This window comes from Talpa europaea (assembly GCF_964194135.1).
Source record: "Talpa europaea genome assembly, chromosome: 2".
Taxonomy (NCBI): Eukaryota; Metazoa; Chordata; class Mammalia; order Eulipotyphla; family Talpidae; genus Talpa; species Talpa europaea.
In genome coordinates, this window is record NC_140068.1 from 37,758,277 (window position 1) to 37,779,903 (window position 21,627).

At 42.3% G+C, this 21,627-nt stretch overlaps 1 protein-coding gene across 1 annotated transcript in view; it reads right to left on the reverse strand.

Annotated features, from left to right (window-relative positions):
- NT5DC1 (5'-nucleotidase domain containing 1) overlaps window positions 1-19,663 on the reverse strand; it is a gene marked incomplete at both ends in the record, with an annotated part of 116,496 nt that extends 96,833 nt beyond the window's left edge. The window contains 6 exons of the mRNA XM_084228304.1: window positions 2,274-2,358; window positions 3,725-3,804; window positions 9,299-9,405; window positions 11,747-11,818; window positions 13,213-13,304; window positions 19,571-19,663. Coding sequence (XP_084084430.1) covers window positions 2,274-2,358; window positions 3,725-3,804; window positions 9,299-9,405; window positions 11,747-11,818; window positions 13,213-13,304; window positions 19,571-19,663 — 529 coding nt within the window. The remainder of the gene's footprint in view (window positions 1-2,273; window positions 2,359-3,724; window positions 3,805-9,298; window positions 9,406-11,746; window positions 11,819-13,212; window positions 13,305-19,570) is intronic.
- Window positions 19,664-21,627: the final 1,964 nt, after the last annotated feature.

Sequence of the window (21,627 nt, forward strand, 5' to 3'; positions counted from 1 at the left end):
TGAAAAGTTATTCATCCCCCGATTCCATCCCACCCCACAAAATGCATATGGAGGTAGGCTGAAAAAATGTTGACTAATTTTTAACTTTTCCAAATACAGATTTGAGCGATCAGATCAACAAATGTCCCCCCTACTCTGAGAAAATGGGCAATAATGATAAGCAATATGTGAAAACCCTCTCAAATTTCTGGTCAGCAATCCTAGGCTCTTCAAAGTTTTCTGTGAAGTCCTCCCATATCTAAAAGTCTCACCATAAAGGTCCTACTAATCTAAAAATATACAATGATCACACACAAAAAACCACCCCTGTAATATGCCAAATAATGTTAAATTTGATTTCAGAAACTCAGCATTTCATTTCAAAATAAGCTTATTCTAACAGTTAACAGGAGAACTTCTAGGAAATATTCAGGAGGTATCACTTATCTTTACAGAACTTAAATACTTGAATATTCAAATTTAAAAGACACTGTATACCCTAAGATATTTCTGATGGTGCATTACTCGAAGGCTTATATGGCCCCCTTCATGAAGATGACTCAAATATACAGGTGCACATAGATTTTTTTAGTTCTAAAAAACAAATATTACATTAAAATTAATCTGAAACACAGGGTGCTTTAGTCATGAACCTTTTCAAACATTTCTGTGATTGCAGAACAGCTTTCTATATACCCTTCCCAACTTGGAAATGGGTGTCTGACCTATTTTATTTATTTAATACAGTGTGATTCATTTAATTCCTTACTGAATCTTACACAATATGATTTTGTGGGTTTACAGAACATTAGACTATGTGCCGTGAGCCTCCCATTCCAGTGAAATTAAAACTAACATCAAGGGTTTTGAAATCTGACTAGAAATGATAAGACATTATTTATTTACGCTCTGTACTGTATTTTTATACTGCTCTTTAAAATTTTTAAGCTGTGCCTCACCTATCAAAGCATAAAATGTTTTACCTACTCCGTATTTACAATGCAGTAACATCAATAAAGTAACATCTATAGACTTTTATGCTGAATTTATTCCACAGCAACAATGTGTTAATCTCGATCATTCTCATAAGGTCTTTCATTTTACAAGGTTAATAAAAAATAAAATACTAAGGTGGTGGGTGCCTCTTATAGTTGCCACAGATGCTCCTTTCTATTGGAAACAGGTATTCCCACACACCCAGTTCCTTAGTCTAGACTGAAAAGGCACCTACAGAACCACAAGCGACCCCAGGCCAGGATGAAGGCTGGTGGCTGTGCATAAAAAAACCTCAATAATCTCCCAATAACTCTCTCCTGGGAAGAAAAGAGGCAGGTGGCGGAGAAAGATGCAGTTTGAACAAATATTCTGCAGCTATTATTTAGTGCCTTGACAGGTTTCAGTCATATTTAGGGTTATTTTGATGGCTTAAATTACATTAAAAGGAAGGCAAATAATTTTTTGTCAATCAAAAAGCAACTATTTTCTAAACTGAGAAACACTGCTCCTGAGCATCCATTAGGACTGATCAAGTCACTGGAGTAACTGACATAAGGGATTTCTCTTTAGTCCTTAGAAGTAACCCTATGCGACACAAGCAAACTCATGGATGGAACAGTGAAAATGTAGGTGCAGATTTGCAATATCTTCCCCTTTCGGAGCCAGCCAGCTCTGTATTTATTTACTTACTTTATATATACAAGCACTGGGTACAGTCAGAAGCACGGGAGGGTGAGAGAATTCACCAGAGTCAGAGCAGAGAGCAGAGCAGGCAGACTGATGAGGTTCACTGCTGAGGGGAGCAGTGGGCGGCAGGAGAGGTCTGCGCGCCATGTGAGACCCTCACCCGGTGGCCGGGGATTGAGCCAGCACTGCAGAGGCTGCGGGCAGCTTCTCAAGCCAGTGCTCAACCCCTGCGCCACTGGGGAGGCCCCCAGCTCTGTATTTAAGCAACGAGAATGCAACTTTCACTTTCTCCACCAGTCTACAACTACTACACTAATGGTTACAGGTGTCACGAATCCTCATTCCCAAGCCAGGGAAGAGCAAAGCTGGAATGTCAATGCTGGAAATTCACAGAACAACCTTACTGGCAGGCATGGGAAGGAGAGCAGAGTTCAGAATACGGGCAATTATCCATGAAACAGACACATAAGCTGCAACAACTTGAGAGTAAAATTTAAGATCAGATTAAATCCTAACTAAAAAACATAGCAAATAGTTAATTTCTGAGTAATTTACTAAATAGAAACCATTCAACAAACATCTATTAGAAAGTGTCTCTCCACATTACTCACCCTTAAAAGCTGACATTTTATAATTGTGTTGTATAGCAGCAATTATATCCTTCCAAAAATCAAATGTTTTTTGACCATTGTTCTGCTAAAAAAAAAAAAAGGAAAGAAATTCAAAATGTATATATGTAAAAATTCTGTTTTTAAGCATAGTAGAACATTGGGAAACAGATATGATATTACTGTATTCTAAAACAGGGACTTACATTTCAGAAAATATACTAATAAATGTCTCATTTTTCTAAAAATGATTTCAGAAAGAGAAATCTTCCATGACAACCATTTTTGCAGATAGCTACACATGATTTACTATAGCTTGTATATAAGCAAAGTAAAATAAAAATTCTCACTCAATATACAATAAGTCTAAATATTACAGAATATGTTACACATGTAAGTTTATAATGCTATAGCTTCTGAGATAGCAGAACGTGTTACTTCATGTACTATGGCATCAACATGGCTAAGAAGCCTTAAAGCCATAAAGCCACCAAATTTTAGAATTCAGTGCAAATTTACCTGAATTTCGATATAAAAGAGCAACAAATCTCTACAGGACAAATGAAGGAAGTTTCAAATCCAAACTACAAATCATTTTAAGACTTTAAAAAAACATAAAGCAAATAACTATAATATTAAAACACACATTCCTACACTCATTGATTCTTTGGAAACATTAACCATTGTCCTTCTACTTAAACTAAGACCAGCTACTAGAATTTGTATCTAATTATACAAACTGACATATTTAAAGATTAAGAGATTTGCTGCAGTCACTGTGAAATGAGAAACTGACTTTTTTATATTAATGAACAATTTCTAAAAACATACCAGAAATATTTTTCAACAGTAGCTTTCACAAACACCATCAGAACTCTGATTAAAAAACCGTACTGCCTTCATTCTACTATAAACATGATCAATATGATTTTTAAAAGGTAACATATGCAAAAAGCTAGGTGATTCTGACATGATTGGTTCATGTCCATGGTCTTAAGTTCTATGTATAAACTGACAGAATCAGAGATCTATTTAATCTTGACATAGTACAAAGAAAAAAAAAATCCGTAAGCATTCAACTATGCTCAACATTAAAAATTTCATCTCGTTTTCCTGGTTTATATTATTTAGAATGCTTAAAGGCACGTAGAATTGTGCTAGATACCTTTGCTTTTTAAAAATTCTAATGAAATGAGGTGTCTATGTTTTTGTTTGTTAGACTTTTGCACCCTCTGCTGGAGAGTAAATTTACTGTCCCTGGGGAGGATATGGTCAGGGCTGTTTTGACCAAGTATTTTGAGTATTTTGACCAAGTTCTCTGTCTTCCTCAGTTACCTCTAAAACCAGAAAGAGGAACCTGTAAAAAACCTCAACTCAAGAGATAGAGGTAACTAATTCCTCTAACTTATGACTAAATACATATCACAGTTACTAAAAACTGAGTTTCCACTCACCTTTGTTAAATAGTCCACCACTCTGGCGCACAGAAGAGCTCCTGGCAGATCGAAGTAGTTATCATAAAAATAATATTTTCCTACAAAAGAACAAAACTTTCCATTAGGGACAAATGAACGCTGCATGTATGTGGCAAACACAGAAAGTTGGTTGAAGAGACACACTAGATTTTGGTTTAGTTACTCAAAGGAGCCTCAATCTCAATTCAAGATGGTTCCATTACATGCCATCATTGTCTTTCAAAGAATGTTTAAGCTAGGAGGGGACAAGAAAGTTCAAATATTATATCCACAAATTAAGCATTAGTTTTTACAGCATAAAAAGTCAAAATAGATAATCCCCCAAATATAAAATGGGTCATACAAAAGAGTACAAAAGATCATACAAACAGATGGTCTTGTTACTGATTTGTAAGCCCATCACCTGAAATTGCAGACAATGAACCATGCAGACTCTGTCATTCCCCTGTCTATTCAGAGCCCATCTGGAGTACTGCATTCAATTTTTATGTAATTTCAGACAAATAGGTGCGAACAACCAGGGTGAAAAGAGGAGTAAAATAATCACAGCATGTGAGGATACAGTGTACTTATCTTAGAACTCAGGAGGACAGGATAGTCACGATCGGGGATCCAGAAAGGGGAGGATTTGATGTAGCCTGTTTGGCTTCAGGTAGAATAAAACTCAAGACCCTCCCAACACAGCTGTCACTTCTGAATCTGCTGTCCTTGTGCAGTCACCCCTGAAGTGGGTGACTGGCCCACATCTGTGTCCATTCAGCTCAACCACAACTGTGTCACTTGCCTTCTCTGGAAGCTTCTGGAGCCTACACAACAAGCCTTGGCCAAGAGTCAGGAGTCAGGGAAGGAATGGCCTCCTGTCCTTCCACTGACAACTCTGGAAGGTATTCCCTGTGCTTCTCAGAGTGCCAGTTTCAGTGATACTTTCCTTCCACGCCTCCCTCTACACTATCCCCGTCCTGCTTATGGGACCAGGAACACCCCACTCTACTCTGGGGGAACCGATGTCATAGGGGACTCAGCACAAAAAGAAATCAAACCACCAAGAGATGGAGCCAGATTTTAGTTTAATATATAGTTTAATATAAGAAAATACTTTCAGTGGCTGTAACTACTCTTGTACACAGAATAATTTACTGATTTTGAGTCCCCCTTCCTCCCATTGGTGAGTTATCTATAATGTTATGGGTCACAGCCACCTTATTCCTCACAGTCTACTCTGCACTATGTCCAGCATATGTAGGACCTTCACAAATATCTGTGAATGAATGAGTTATCCAGAAACAGAGTGGATGCCTCTGGAAAGGAGGATCACAGGTGAATTAGGAGAAAACCCTCTGCAAGGGGCTGGTGGCTATTCTTTAAAATGTCACTGATGTCCTTTGTTTCTTCCTGCCAAAGTGTTAAGAATGCATAAGAAATAAAATTAAAGTTCTCCTTTTTTTTTAAAGATTTATTTATTTATTCATGCATAGAAGAACTGGGGTACAGGCCCAGAGGTGCGGGGGTGAGAGGACTCACCAGAGACAGAGTGGGGAACAGAACAGGCAGACTGACTGAAATACACTGCTGTGGGGAGCAGCAGGCGAGACAGGAGAGGTCTGCTGCACCATGTGGGTAGCAACCTGGACGGCTGGGGATCAAACTCGTGCTGCAGAGGTTGTGGATAGCTTCACAGTGCTGTGCTTAACTCCTGGAGCCACTAGGGAGACCCCAAAGTTCTCCTGTTCATTCCGCTTGTGTTTGTGTATTCTTTCCTTCAGTTAAAAATATTCTGGTTGGCATGATTTTCCTGTTTTTTACTCTTTCACAGAAAATTGTTGGGGAACATCTCAGACTATTTTTCATTCCTATGAAAGGTTAGGATGGCTTTGCCAAGAATCTGGAGGGAAAGGGAGATTATGTCCATGGACATTCCTGCCCACATTCTGCTTTGTGAGACTACTAGTACCACAGGGCTCCAAGTACAGCAGGATGTACAGAGTTTCCCAGGTTTCATTAAGCTGTATCCGTCTGATCTTTTGGATTGTGACAACAAAGTGGCCTCCCTGAATCTGACAGCCAGTCATCTGAGACACCTTGGGAGCAGGAGGTGTTTCATTATTGTTTTAGTATTGTTCACTATTATGAACCCATGCTCACACCCCCCGCCCCTTCTCCTTTGTGGACATTAATAGATGATATGCAGGTTAAGACTTGAAATACTGATTATGAGTCTTGGTTGGGGTCTAGTCACATAATTCAAGGAGTTAATGAGAAGGATCCACTAACTCCCACCCACAAGGCACGGTGTGGGCACAATGCCACTTATTCAGCCTGGACTTGTTAAGTGGACCAGGTTGCTCTTAATGCTGCTGCCAACACCAAAATTCCAAAACTGGGCCTCATAAAAGCTTCAACCCTCTTCCCTCCTACAGAGCAGAGAGCTCACTGGGAGTGAAGTGATTATTGAGTTCTACAATCATTAAGTTTTGCATATAGAAAAGGCATTTTCATTGCCAACATTACTCCTTTGCAAACTTAGTGACAGTGAAACAATGGCACATAAATGACTGCAGGGAAAAGAACTGATGTGAACACAAGTTCTCCATCCTCTGCAGAGAAGTGGAATTATCTCCATTTAAAGGTGAGGAAACTGACATTAAGCATGGCTTAATTAAGCATGGCTTAATTTACCAGTTACTTTATGCTGCAAGTAACATAGTCAGTATAATTCCAGAGTAAGTGGCTCTGAGCCCCTTGTGAGTTCCACAAAACCTTGTTGTTTCTGCATAATTTATCAGGTCTGGGGGGAAAAAAAAAATCAAAAGAACTTGCTGTCTGGAAACTGGCTGGTAAGGAAAACAATACTCTCGCCAGGTCAACAACTTGAATAAGCACTACTTAATACAATTTTAAACCTGTATATCCTTAGAAGAATAGTATTTTTGGGAACTGATCTTGGACACATTTACAGAAGTACAAAATACACATTTATGAAATATCACTGTAGGCTTATTTGTATCGGTCAAACATCAGACACAATATAAATGCCCATCATTAGGGGACTGATTAAATAAATCATGCCATGGGCACCTGACAGCAAAGCACACCAGCATTTAAAAGACTGAGAAGGGTTTCCCTGGTGGTGCAAGGGGTTAAGAAGCAATCTATGAAGCTATCCGTAGCTGCTGCAGCATGAGTTTGATCCCCGGCTAGGGAGCAACTCACATGGCGCAGCAGACCTCTCCTGACTCACCGGCTGCTCCCCTCAGCAGCGGGTGCTGCTCCCCTTGGTCAGTCTGCCTGTTCTGTTCCCCACTCTGTCTCTGGTGAATCCTTTCACCACCCACACCTCTGGCCTGTACCCCAGTTCTTGCATGCATAAATAAATGACTCTTTAAAAAAAAAAAAAAGACTGAGGACTGAGGACACCTGTGTGTGTGCTCATAGACAATCTCTGAGGTATAAACTGAAAAGAACAAAGTACGGAAAATGATCCCTTTTGTATAATTTTTAAAAATAAGCTTTGGAGAAAAGGGATTCTAAGGTATAAAGATTTGAGATGATTCTTCATTTTATTCCTTTCTGTAATATTTAAATTTCCTAACTTCATGCTCACATTATTGCTCTTAATATAAACCAAGTTTACTAAATTGTGGAATCAGGCATTTTTTTCTTCTTTTACACTTTTCTACCTTAAAAAAAAAAAAAAACACAATTTTTAAAAAGGCATTGGCCTGGGCCTCCCCTGTTGGCGCAGTGGTTGAATGCTGGGCTGCGAGACTGCCCGCAGCCTCTAGAGCGCAGGTTCGTTCCCCAGATGCTGGCGAGGGTCCCCCCGCCCCACCCCCCAAAAAAAGGGCATTGGCCTTCCTGATTATTCCGCAGAAACAACAGGCTTCTATTATGTATCAGAGCCTGACCACCGGGCACCTGGATGGGAAACACTTCCCTAACCAACCCAATTAAAGGTAGATAACTCCAAGGCCATTCTCAGAGCACTCCTGGGTAATTTAAGCTGATGCAAACAGTGGATGCAGGCGACAGCGCCCTCGTGTGGGAAGAGCAGTGAGCACACAGGGGTCATATTGGGTGAATGAATGCTCTTTTCCTGACTGGGAAATACTTACTTCTTAATTCTGGATTTCTGAATACATGTCATGGAAACACTTAGCTATGTGCTTAGTTCCGCTAGAAGAATGGAGGTGCTTATTTATAATTGCCTGCATCTGGAGAGACAACAGCAGTCTCTCTCATCACTTTTGTGAAAGACTAGCTATTTTGAGCTGAGATGTGTGAAAGCATTCCACAGCTAAGCCCAAGGTGAAATCTGTTTTTTCTTTCAACTTACTTTATTAAGAACACTCATACTTCCTGAAATTTTCATTTCCTGACCACACACACACACACACACACACATACACACAAACTGCAAATTAGATAAGAAACTAAGCACAATAATAACAACGAACAAGGCCAGGTTACTACATTTTCTAAAGCAGAATAGGTCCATTTCAAAATTACAGTGTGGGGGAAATGGCCAGAAAAAATGAGAACGAATCAAAAACAATTATGAGTTTTAATAAAGTCTGTTTCTAATAGTGCTTTTAGTTATTCCCTATCATTTGATGCACATGTATGTCTGTAAATAATTTTTGAAAAATGCTTTCATGTTTACCCAAGGCAAAGCTGCTTAAAGAAAATGGGAAAAATTGTGCAAAATCATTTAAAATACAGGTGTAGGGTAGGGAAAAATGTCAGGCTTTTCTGCCCTCCTGCCATCAGGATAGATGATGGATCCTTGCGGTCCTGAATGCATGCCTGATGGCAGGCACCTGGAGTAGGGTGTGGGCATAGGTAGATGGGATTCACCTGGGCTAAGACTGCTTTCTTAAGGGCGGCGTCATGGGGACGCCAGTAGCAGCAGCAGAAGCCAAAAGAGAAGAAGCCCGAAGCAGAAGCAGAGAACGCCAGAGAGCCCAGATAGAGTGAAGATTAGCTGGGGGCTGGGAGGACTGCCAGCCTCCCAGCCCCCCAGTACCCCTGCCTGCCACGTACCCACTGAACCCCAATAAAAACCTGCAAAACCACTAAGGAATCTGACTCCTCCTTTACCCGGTCTGCATGGGATCAGAAAACCTGCACTGTGTCCTGTTCCTGACCTTATAACAGGAAATTAAAAGACAAAGACAGAAGATACTAGCTCTAGAAAACAGCAGAACCTGAGTGACATGAATATAGAGTGAAATGGGGGAAGGAGAAATAAAAGGATTAAGCATGTCACAATTCATAGAGAAAAGAGATAAGGAACATTTTATACCTAAGCACTTGCCCGATTTACTGCAGAACAAATGCAGTTAAAGTATCAACAAAACCTTAAATAAAAAGAACTAACTTCCAAAGAGAAATCAGACAAATGGCGGGGAAAGTCCTATTCCTCTAGTACCACATCTGCTCCCTTGTGGGTCCTGCCCAGTACAAGGCAAAGAAGGTCTCAGGGCCCTCGCTTCGAAGTTCAGGGTTCAAAACAAAAGGGGAGCCAGTGGAGGCGGTGGCCCACACGAGCCATACCTGATCGGGAAGCCGTCTCTGTGTCCATCATGAAGTGCTTCCACTCCTTGCTGCCATACTCCTCTGCCAGCGCCTGCGCAGCCACCATCTTTGTGCCACGGCTTGCCCTGCAGAGGAAAGGGAAGGCACACTGCTCATCAGTGGCTCCTCTGAACGCTCTTCTTCCAGCACTGCTCCTATTGCCCTGCTGCAGTTAACCAATTTTTGTCTTTTGTTTTCAGCTGGGTGAGTAGTTCCCTGCTAGGATCCTAAGAGGCATGTCCCCTGACAGCTCTAGCTTTTCCTCCATTTCATCTACCAAATGACTGGAGCAACTCACACAGCAGTACTTGCTCTGCACCTATGATATGTAAATTATGAACTATAACTACAATGGAAGAAATAAGAGATACCAGCCTCCATTCCACTGTGAAGGTAAGAGTGACCTAACTGGAATGGTTAGAAAACGATGACCTTCCTGGAAGGGTGGGAGGATGTGTGATCTGCGAGCCCACAGATGCTGTGCACGGGCCTCACACCCAGGCTCCTTGAGCACAGGGGACAGAGAGACAAGACAGGGGAGCAGCAGTCCTTGCAAGGGGTCAGCTACTTGACAGTGTTGCTCAAAACACAATAGGCAACAGCTATGATTAGAACACAACAAGAAAGTAGCTGTTTTCTGTGTTAAATTCTGCTTTTGCATCAGTTGGGCGTGGTTAAGGAAATCTTACCCTGTGAAGAAGCGGTTTGTATTTTTATAGTTTCTTACGAGAAATTATAGGACTAGGGAAGATTATTTGTCTCAGTTATAGTAGCAAAGCAAAAGGAAGGGAAGAAAGTGAAGTAAGGGCAAATGTGGGAGGGGATCATATACACGCTCTTTTTAATAAAGATGAATGTTGTAGAAAGCTCTATGTAAAGATGGAGGAATCTTGAGTGGGAAATGTGACCAGACAAGGAATCTACCACAGTGGTGAAAGCAGGCACGAAGGCAGTTAAGTCATAAACACAGGAGAAACTGCAGGTTGGGCAGACAGAACTAGAATGGAGAGCAGCAGATCATGGGCATGGGTGCACAGAGCAGAGGGACTGATAGACAGGCATAAACATAAAGGAAAAAAGTACAACTGGACTGCCATTCATTCTTTTTTTTTTTTAATTTTTATACAAGAACCGGGGTACAGGCCAGATGCACAGAAGGATGAGAGGATTCACCAGAGACAGAGCGGGGAACAGAACAGGCAGATTGATGAAATACACTGCTGAGGGGAGCAGCGGGTGCGACAGAAGAGGTCTGCTGTGCCATGTGGGACCCTCACTGGCCAACCGGGATCGAACCGGCGCTGGGGAGGCTGTGGACAGCTTCACAGCGCGGAGCTCAACCGCCTGCGCTACCAGGGGAGGCCCCTGCCATTCATTCTTTTAACCATGATGGAGGACAGTGAAGTACACTAAAATATGACAATAAAGTTAAACGTCACAGTGTGCATGTACATATACAAACATACACTATTTTTGTTGCCAAGGAAAAAACATGCAAATGAATAGCAAAAGAGTCAGATTGTGATGAGGCCACATCTGCTCTGGTTAGCTGCCCCCTTAGGGGAAGGTCTGTGGGGAAGAGTGTGAGTTTGGTGTAAAAGGGGCACCCTTTTTTGGTGTAAAAGAGACACCCTGTGCTGAGCACCCTCTCCTTGGACTCTGCCGGCTGTATAAATAATAAGTGGCACAGTTGCACAGCCAGGCTGACCTGCCTTACGATCAGTGCTGGGGGAATATAGATGCTGACTCCATGGTGCTCTCTGAAAGAAGCAGAGATGTAAGACCTTTAAGATGCTGTGATGTCAGCTGCTTCTGGATTGCTGGCCCTGCTCTTACCAACACTCACCAACACTCCCTGCTCTCCCTGAGGGCAGGGAGGCACAGAGTGCAGGAGTTGAGGAGAGACTGACTAAGGCTGAACAGCTTAGAAAAACTGCAAGAGGAGTTGAGATATGACATGAGTCCTGTATGATGGGGGGCATTTGGATAAATGGAGGAAGAGAGGTGTGCAGACCATGAACTCCTCCCCAATATCCATTGTCTCCTTCCTTCATAAAAAGAATTCTGATTTTCTTCCAGGCACCTGAAAACCCACCCAACACAATATAATTCCCACAACTTTTGCAGTGGGAACTGTCAAGGAGATGAAGCATGTCAAGAACAGTCAAGAAGAACATTCTATTGTATTTCTTGCAAATATTTCTGATGAGCTAAATTTAAAGGAACTACATCTTTCGGTCTAATGCTTCCAGATTTGCATTTAAATTGTTCAAACAATTCATACTAAAGACGTACAGGCACACAGATATACTATCTTCTGGCTGGCTGAAATAATTTTCTTATTTAGCCCATCCCTTAATGATCAAATGCTATATAATAAGGGTTCTAAAAGAGTAAAGTTTTAAGTTCACAACTAAATATTATTACCTGAGCACAGTGCCATTATCTGCAAGTTTAATGAAGCTCCCATCTTCCAGATCCAATGCCAGGCCCTTGCAACTAAAATAGAAATATCTGATTAGCAACCAACTCATGTATTTGACTAACCCAAGAAATTATAACCTATATCTTTAAAAACTCATAATGCCAAAAAGGATTTTCCCCATGCAAGTGAATGCTGTTATTAATCAAACAAATGAGAATAACCAAGAGTTCTAGAATAAATATCATGCACAGAACAAGTATATAAAGAAAACCGTTATGTGGGCAAATGAAGAAGAGCATGTTTAGTTTGTAAAACCCTTAAGCTTTTAAACAGAAGAATTAAAACCTCAAAGAGAACAAAAAATAAACATTACGTATGTCTGTCAAAATTTGCAAATGTTTCCTTTAAATATAACAAATGCACATTTATATTCTGCAAGGTAAGCTCTTAGAGTCTCTTCTATAGAATGTACCTTAATTTAGGTGAGGCTATAACAACTTAGCCGCTGGGTAACATATATTATTGAAAACCACTAAAAGAAAGTCAAATACTAAGTTTTGGGCTCATCACTATAAAATACTTGTGGGATTTGAGGAGAAAAATGGGTACAGAATCATTATTATGAATAATAAAGCAAGGCGGTATAATGGCCCTAAAATACCGAGAGAATAAACAAAAAGTGACAGGGTACTTTAGAAACACTATTTACTTTGCTCCACAAAAAAAATTTCTAGTCAGCGGTTTCACAGAATAAAATGTTTCTGTTCCTTTTACAAAAGGACCAATTCAGAAAACAAACACAGGAGGAAATGTATAATAGATGAACGTCACTGCTCTAGAATTACTTCTGCATGTATTTTTCATGTATTTTAGGATTAAAGTAATTTTTAACTGAGCAATTTAAAGTGGTTTAGGAGGATCTTTCTTTGTTCTGAGTGCTCAAATGAGGAAAAAAGAAAAAAGACAACTCCTTGGGGAGTTGAGAATGGAGGCAGCGGGTAAGCACTAAGAGACTTAGCCCAAGGAAGGTCCATCCAAATTACAGAAAACCAAATGTCTTAATTTGGACATTTATTCAACACATGAGCATTTCTCCTCCACGCCTTCAGTTCTTATGTAAAAGGCAATAAAGCAATTGTTTTTAAAGATGTAAATGTTAGAGATAATTCCTAATATTTGAAAATCTTAATAACCACACACTTAATCCACACAAAAATATCCAAATTAGACACATCTGCTCTTAATTTATGTTCATAATCAAGCAAGTTTAAACTTAAAAGTAGAAAATAAATCCATTAAACATAAAAACTTTCAGTATAGAAAGCATTTCTGTTCCTTCACTCAATTTTGCCTTTCACTTTCTGCGAGAAATTTTGCCTTTCACTTTCTGCCTCTATAGAAGAGGAAATATTAAAATTTTATCAGTAATAATTAAGAATGAGAGGTATGCAGACCTTAAAGAACCTACCAGAAATCCCAATCCTCTGGAGTCACAGTAAGCAATTCCTTGTCATACCCCTTCTCCTTGACCAGGAACTGGGCAAAGCTATTATAAACGAGCTATAAACAAGGGGAAGGAAAAAACAAAGGTTAACTATAAAAAAACAGAGGTTAACTATAAAATTCACTACTCATCCTTAATTTCACAGACCTGAAAACCTAATGGAATCACTGATGGGGAGTGGAAAGAAGGTATCTGTAATTGCTAAAAGTCTGCAATTTAATCCTCTTTCGCAAGCAATTCATCCATTCCTGCAAACCCCCAAGAAGCTGTTATATTTTTTGATACTCCAAAATTATATCATCACTATAAAATTTTACAACCAAGGACAACTACCAATCTTACTCCTGAATTCTAATGTGCTGGAGATCTAATGTGCTGGAGATTAATACATCACTAAAACAACATATTGGCAACTCTATCATTACACCCATTCTTTGTCAAAAGGCACTATAGCAGGAAATAAATTCTTAGATTGTGGCCCAAAAACGGAGGCCACTCCAGTTGTTTGGTCAACATTTCCGATGTAAACCTAGGTCAGTCTGCACTTATGGGAAACACCTATGAGGAAACCTCACTCCAATAACAATCCTCCAGCTCAGTTTTAGCTCCCTCTTAAAACTCAGGATCTGCCAGCTTTATAAAGAAACCCCGACCTCCTAGCCAACCATGCCCTGTTTCCTCATTGCCTCTTCTAATGCCCCATAAAATGCACACGTGCCCAACATCTCTTGGGAAGAGTGCTCCGCTGCTTGTGAGGCACTGTACTCCCCAATCCAGGAATTGTTTTCCCTGGAATAAAGAACATCAAACTCCACTACTTTAGTTTTGTCATTGGAAAGAGGGGAGTTTCAGGGAAATCCACATGTAAATCCACAGGTGGTCGATGAAAAGGAGAAATCGTGGAGCCTCCACCAAATATGGGAAATCTCTTATTTTTCTACCATATGAAAAATATAGGAAAAAGAACAGAAAAGCTTCTGGAAACAAGCACAAAGATGAATGCTCTGCTGATATCAACAGATCTTCTAATTTCTCAACAGCAAAAACTCTGAGATTTTTGAGTAAAATATCTTTTTTTTAAAGAGCTGGTTCAATTTTTAAATAATGGTACATAACAAACAAGTGGGCTAAAGATGATGAAGATCTATATTGGCCCTATGCACTTCTCCATCAGAAGAGTGTTCTTGGGCCAGCATTAGATGCACTTAGACCTGAGGGAGGACAGTGGTCTGGGATTAGACTGACAGTGTCCAAGAAGAAGACACAATGAACCACCTGATCCTTATTCTGGAGATGTTGACCCATGAGGTGTTGATAGAATGGGACGCTGAATGGGGGGAGAGGGTAAAGACACAGCAAATAGAGTGGGAGAATGTGGTGATATTTCCACAGATACCTGTAAGATCTAGCAGTTAGTTAGATGAGTAGGGTGGGAGGCCCAGGTCCAGAAGCCCAATATAAGTTGGGCTGTCACAGGAGATGAGTGTGGAGAAAGCAAAGGTTTTGTCAGTTAGAGCTGTTCTCTGCTGTTAATTAAAACGAATCTACATGTACTCCCATGCAATACAACGTGACCTGCATCCAGGTCAATTGTTAATAGATGCACATTATACCATCACTATATAGCAACATTTCTCAACCCTTGCAGTGATTTAGAACCACAGATAGTCCTCAAGCCACCTGGGAATTCCAAGCCGACAGGACCAGGAGAAGACCAGGTGAGGAACCAGATGATTTCTGAAGTACAGAGATGCCTTATGTTATATGGGTGTTTACTCAATCACAAAAAAACCCCAATAGAAAAGGTAGTAGTCACGTTGACATACAAAGTGCTACAAACAATAAAAACTCATTGTGATCCGCCTGAGAGGAACCTGTGCCTTAAGAATAACAGATAAAAAGAATTCAGAGCAGGGCCCAATGAAGTAGGAACTCAATTTAAGTAGTGCCTATTATTATTAGTTCTGTGATGATTAAAAAAAATGGCCCTGACTTGTAGCTTTTGCCCATTTCCATGGTATAAATACTCCCACCAAGGCCAGCTTCACATTGTCAGTGGTTACTGGACACTATCAGACTTGCCGCTGGTTGAGGTAGTTTATTTGGTCTGAGCAAACCGGAGTGTCTCATCACTTGGCAACACTGATAAAGACACGGGCATGTGGTTCCAATGAAGTCAGATTCCTTCCCAAAGAGAAAGGAGCTGGCAACAGGGCATCCGCCCTGTGTTCCTCACCCGGAGAAGCCGCTTTTGTGTTTGTAGGGAATGAGGCCAATATGCATGGAGAAGGGGAGATCCACAGTGCTAAGAAAAGGCACAGAACCCCTGTTCTGGCCCCAAGTTCTTGGAACTTTGCCTTAGATTGTTAAGTCACCCCAGAGGCCATCATAACACCCTACTTCTATGTCCAGCCTCTTCCTTCCTAATCTTAGTCACCATTTACTTTCTCACAGGGCTAACAGTAACACACTCTATGGCAGTTGCAAATTGGTACCCTGTGGGTACCACAACTTATGTATGGTTCACACCCAGAGTTGCCAGTTATAATGAAAATGTTGGGATTTACAGGATTAAAGTTCAGTTTCTTCCTAGCCCGGCACACAGGGATGGGAGGCTCTGAATAGATAAGGGGAACTGAAGAATTACCCTGGGAACCTGACCCTGAGACCTTGGGCAGATAAAGGAAAGCAAAGGACCAGTGACACAGGTCATATGGCCTGCCTGCAACAATTAAAGGCTGATGCAAATTCTAAAGGATTGCAGGGACTAATTACTTTGATAGCAGTTAGTACAGACCAGCATCTTAGAGATAGTCTACAAACTCAGAGTACAAGAAAGAGCCAAACTTTTCTTTCAGTGGCCAGATGCACATTATTATCTTGCCTCCACTTCTCCCTAAATAATTCAAAAGGGGCCTCCCTGGTGGCACAGGTGGTTGAGCGCAGCGCTGTGAAGCTGTCCACAGCCTCTGTAGCACGGGTTTGAGCCTGGCCAGCCGGGGAGATCACATGGCGTGGCAGACCTCTCCTGTCTCGCCCTCAGCAGTGTGTTTCAGTCAGTCTGCCTGTTCTGTTCCCCGCTCTGTCTCTGGTGGATCCTCTCACCCTCCCACACATCTGACCTATACCCCAGTTCTTGTATGCATGAATAAATAAATCATTTAAAAAAATAATTCAATAAATCCACCTTTTCTACCCTCCATACTGTTTCTGATGAATTCTTTCACCACCCTCCCTCTCCCCCATTCTGGTGTCCCCTCATGGCCCGCTATCTCCCTCACACAATATTTGTACATACCTGCACTAAAAATGTTTTTGTTACTTGAAGTTCAAATTTAACTGGGTGTCCTATATTTTTCTTTGCTAAATTTGGCTATAATTTTGTTGTTGTCTTGCTAAATCTTTGCTATCATCCTGCTGTTTAAAAATGAGCTAACATTTAAAAACTAAGACAAAAAAAATTAAAACTAAGACACTTCTCATACAAACTTTGATTTCTAACTTCTCTTATTAAGAATTCTAAAGAAAGACTGAGTCTCTCCCTCTCATGCCAAATGCTGGCAAGAGCCCAGTGTGGCTGGGTTTCAGAGCCTGGCTGCCCCAGATCCTCTCCCTCTCACAAGTTTAACTTAACTGCCTGGCACCAAAGACTTCTGAGTATGCAACCCAGGAGAGTACAGGGGTCATCATGTCTAGAATGCCTTTCCTGACCACGACTGCCTTACCCTCCACATCAGCTGACACACCCAGTTCCATGTTTGCACAAAACTCTACACTTATTAAATGCCCACAAGCCTGAAGTGAGAGGTACTCACGGCCCTCCATGATGCACCCGCCATTAACCTTTCCAGCATCTTGCACAGCACTCTACCTCCTGCTTGATCCCCGGCAGGGCCTGGTGCTGCTGCTCACCTCTCTGTCCAGGCCCTGGTTCTATTTCTCTGTCTAAAATGCTGCTTTCTATCTCCTCACTTGCTGACCGTGACCCTTCTGTTGAGCCCCAGCTCAAGCATCACTGATGCCAGGATTCTTCTCCTCTGCGCTTGGCAGCATCACCCAAAGCTTGGCGGTGGGGGGCAGAAACCTGACAGCCAGACCACCCTGCTGGGTGACCCGTTTTGTGCCTCTCTGTCCTTATCTCAAAATTGGGATTGTGGTGACAATAACATCTACCTCACAAGGTTATTCTAAGAATCAAGTCAGTTCATAAGCAAAATGCTGTGCTATATTCAGTTACTAAAATATCTATTATCCAATCATCCCAGTTAGTTATTAAACCCAATATGTATTAAGCACTCAGCTCTGCATACAGCATGCACAATGAATTTCAGGTACAAATGTCAAGGAATCATGGTTCTAGGGAAATTCTCCAATAAGTAAACAGGAAATGTGAAACCTAATGTTAAGCGCTATGAAAAACTCAAGAGTTTTATGGGAAACTGGAGGTGGGATGGAGGCAGAAGGATAAACTCCAGGAGGGGAGAAGGGCTTCCCAAAAGGAACACTATGCAAGATGAGACCTGAAAGATGAGGGATTAGTGTGAAGGGAGGAGGTCTGCAGGCAAGGTGAAGGTGGCCCTCACCCCAGGGGACTGACACACTTTTCAGGCATCATTGCCATCACAAGGCCACTGAAAGGCTAGTGTGTTAATATCTATCCCAACAACACTACCATGATGCTCAGTAAGATGCTGGTCCTTAATAAAAGATTTCAGAACCAAACAGGATCCAAAACGCACTGGATTAGTTTTCAACCTTTAAACATCATTTACATTCGAGGCTTGAAGTAAAGAACCCCAGGGGCTTATATTCTGAAGTGTTGTGCTCACACATGCAAAAAATGGGCTCTAAAATGACAGGGACCTTAACAATATTTTCTCTAAATGAAGGTAACTAGAGAGGAGATACAAGAAAACATGAGCCAAGAGCGGGCTTGAAAGGCACTAAGCAAAATACAAAACTAAAACCTAGAGGAGCTAGTGGCTAAAAGACGAAAAGTAAAGCCTTCAGAACTTTCAATATGACTAAGGAAACATCGATAGGGTAGTAAGACAGAAAAGTACAATAGCAGGAAGAGGACCCCCATCTTTAGCGCCTTTGCAGAAAAAACACTCACGAATAAATTCAGACCCTGTTTTCACCTTTGACAGGTATCTGAACTGCAGATCCGGGCACTGATCTCAACAAAATCAGGAGCAGCCTTGGCTGATGTTTGGGGATTTAGAGCTCTACCCATAAATGGAGACACTCTGAAAGCAATGGACAGTGACCACACATGCAGACTTCCACGCCAGGCATTATACATCTACTACCCATTTATTCCTTGCAACAACCTTTAAAGGTAAATCCAATTATTAGCCCCATTTTCCAGATGGGAACATTTAGACTAGACACAGATTCAGTACCCTGCCCAAAGTGACAGAGCTAGTAACAGCAGTGCCCTAAACTGGGCAGCCAGTTTGCAGAGTCCTCTTAACCAGTTTTCTCTGCGTGGATGCCTAGCTCTTTGGCTAAAAAATTTTGTGAACTTTTCAATATCCTTGTGAAACCAAAGTAATGGGGACGGAAGTACAATTCGCTTGAGAATACAGGTGTGCAATCCTACACGCTCCACGCTCCCCTCCCTCTCAAAGAGAAGCCGCGAGGACCCAAACTTGGCAGGCTGTCAGGTTCAGGATCTACTCAATGGACATAGAGCATTTAATCGTACTCAGTAAATGTCTATTTCGTTCTCTTGGTAAAATACAAAATCAGGGATAAGATCGTCGTGACTCTTCCAATATTCTTCCCAACGCATCACACAATCTCTCTTGACTACAACGCGATGTTGAACATCCGACAGGTGGTCGCACGGACAAGCAAAAGGAATTACGCAGCCAAGTCAGTTACAAGCCCCTAACCAGGTGGCGGTTCGGGGTGGGGGGGGGGCTGATGCATGGAGACTTGCTGAGAAGTTCCAAGGCCGGGGATCTGCAGAGGATACCCCCAGATCCCGTGGCCCCGCCCACCCCTTCTCTGCACTAGGAACCGGTTCCCAGCCCGATCTGGCATCTTGCACCATCAGTCCCTCCTTCGCCCCTTTTCTTTCCAACCCTTCACCTCCACCTGGCTCCTGGCTGGGCTCCCACGTCGCGGGGGGCGGCAGGGGGCACTCTTCCGCGTCTCCCCGCGCCCGGAGGCCGAGCCCCGCGCAGAGGCGAGGCGACTGCAGGGCCCCGGCCGCCCCCGGCCGCGCTCGCCCCGCCACGGCCGGAAGGAAACTCCAGCCCCGGCCGCCATGGAGTCCGCGCGCCCTGCGCGCCAGGCAGCCCGCGCCACTCACCCGGGCGCTCTCGGGCAGGTTGTAGCGACACAGAGTGTGGTCCAGGTCGAAGCCGACCACGTCGCAGGCGGCCAGGGAGAAGTGCTGAGCCATGGCCGCGCCGGAGCCCACACAAGCGCTCCGCGCGGGGAGCGTGCGAGAGGCGCGCGCGCGGGACAGTACGGAAGGACCCGACCCAATGGGGCCGGCAGGGCGGGGCGGGGCGGGGCGGGGCGGGGCGGTGCTGCGGCCGCCCCCGGGGGTGCGTGACAGCGGCGGCCCTCCGGCCTCCTGCGCCCGCCAGCGCCGCCCCTGGCCACGCGTCTCCGCGGCCCGCGCGCGCCGCCCCGCGCACGCCGCCCCAGGCCCCTCCTGCGCACGCCGCTCCCGCGCGCCGCCCCCGGCGGCCCCCACCGTCTCCACCCCGCGCCCAGAAGGCGGGAGGTGACCCCGCGCCCCGCCCTCGTTGCGGGAACTCGGGGCGCAGGGGGCCCGGTTGGCACGCGGTGATTGCCGCTAGGTGAACCGGAGCTCGTCTTAGCTTTCCAGGCGCCACAGAAACCAGGACCTGACCCTTTACTCTCCTGTACGGAATAGTGAAGATTATGGAGAAAATTTCATTCATAGTATCTCTCTGACCCATTGAGTTTAGAATTCGGTTCTGTGATGTCTGGCCATGGACTGAATCAAAAATGTTATATACCATAGTTTCCTAAGTTGTCAAATAAATGGAAGAGCTTTCACCATTTCACCCCCTGAAGCTCTTGAAAAAAAATTTTTTTTGATGTAATCAAGGACCATTTGCAAAATGACACTGATTGGTTATTTTGTTATTTATAATTTTTGTACGGAATTTTTTCTATAAAAAGACACCAGAAACTTGATAGAATATGCGTTTTAGATGCATATTTGAGAATAGTTAATTCGTTACATACAATGGATGCTTAGGATGTTTCATTTCCTGAAACTTCCCCTGGATATGAAGGGCTAGGACTTTGATATATTTAAAATCATAATACAAATCTTATAAAGAAGAGTATATATATATATATATATATATAGACTTTAAATCTTTGTACTGCTTCTGTTTTGCCCAATGGGAAAAAAATCAATAGTTTATGCTATAATGAAAATATAATTGATTGAGAATTACATTTAATCCTTACAAATACCAACATACTGACTCTTATGAGGCTGATATATCAATCAAGGGATTAATTTAGTGCAATAAATAGCTCAATCTGATAGGACACTTATTATACCTAGTGGACTCATTTAAATAAATTGATAACTTGTTCCGTTATCACTCTTAAAAGCCCCAAACAAATCTCTCTGGAATAGGAACCGAAATGGATTCTCAAAAAGATCAAGCTGTTATTTAGTAAGAACTACCAACCATGGTTGTAATGTCTATGAATCAGAAGATAAAGATAGAATCAAAGATCCCAGCAGGCCCTTGATCCAGTAGGCCTTGATCCAGACAGAGATGCACACGCCCAGAGGAAGGTCCATGTCAAGATACTGGGAGAAGGTGCTTTTTGCAAAGGGACTTCATGGAAACCAACTCTACCTGCACCTTGATCTTAGATTTCCAGCTTTCAGAATTGTGAAGAAAATCCTTTTCTGTTGTTCAAGCCCCCCAGTCTATGGTAGTCTGTTCATGTAGCCAGAGCAGACTAACACAGCCTGAAAGAGATATGACTTTAATCAATGTACCATCAAACATACTAGATCATACTTGTCATTTGAAAGATCTGTAAATGACATTAATTTAGGCTGAAATTATTGTTTTTTAATTTTGGTACTTTCACTTGTGCATAATGTTAATGCCATGTCTTAAAAGTTGAGGATGATTTTCATTATCCCATGTACTGAGTTTTTGCTTCTAACCAGGTAGTTATAAAATCATTTTAAAATGCTCAGAAATAGGAAGTTAGGATGTTTATTGCTGACTTTCTAGAATTGAATTTCATCATTACAACTGATCTACCTTTTAATAAAGATAACACTATAGCAACTTTTACCTTAGGTATACCTTTTACTTTTCTTTTAACCTGCATTTAATTTTGTGACCAACT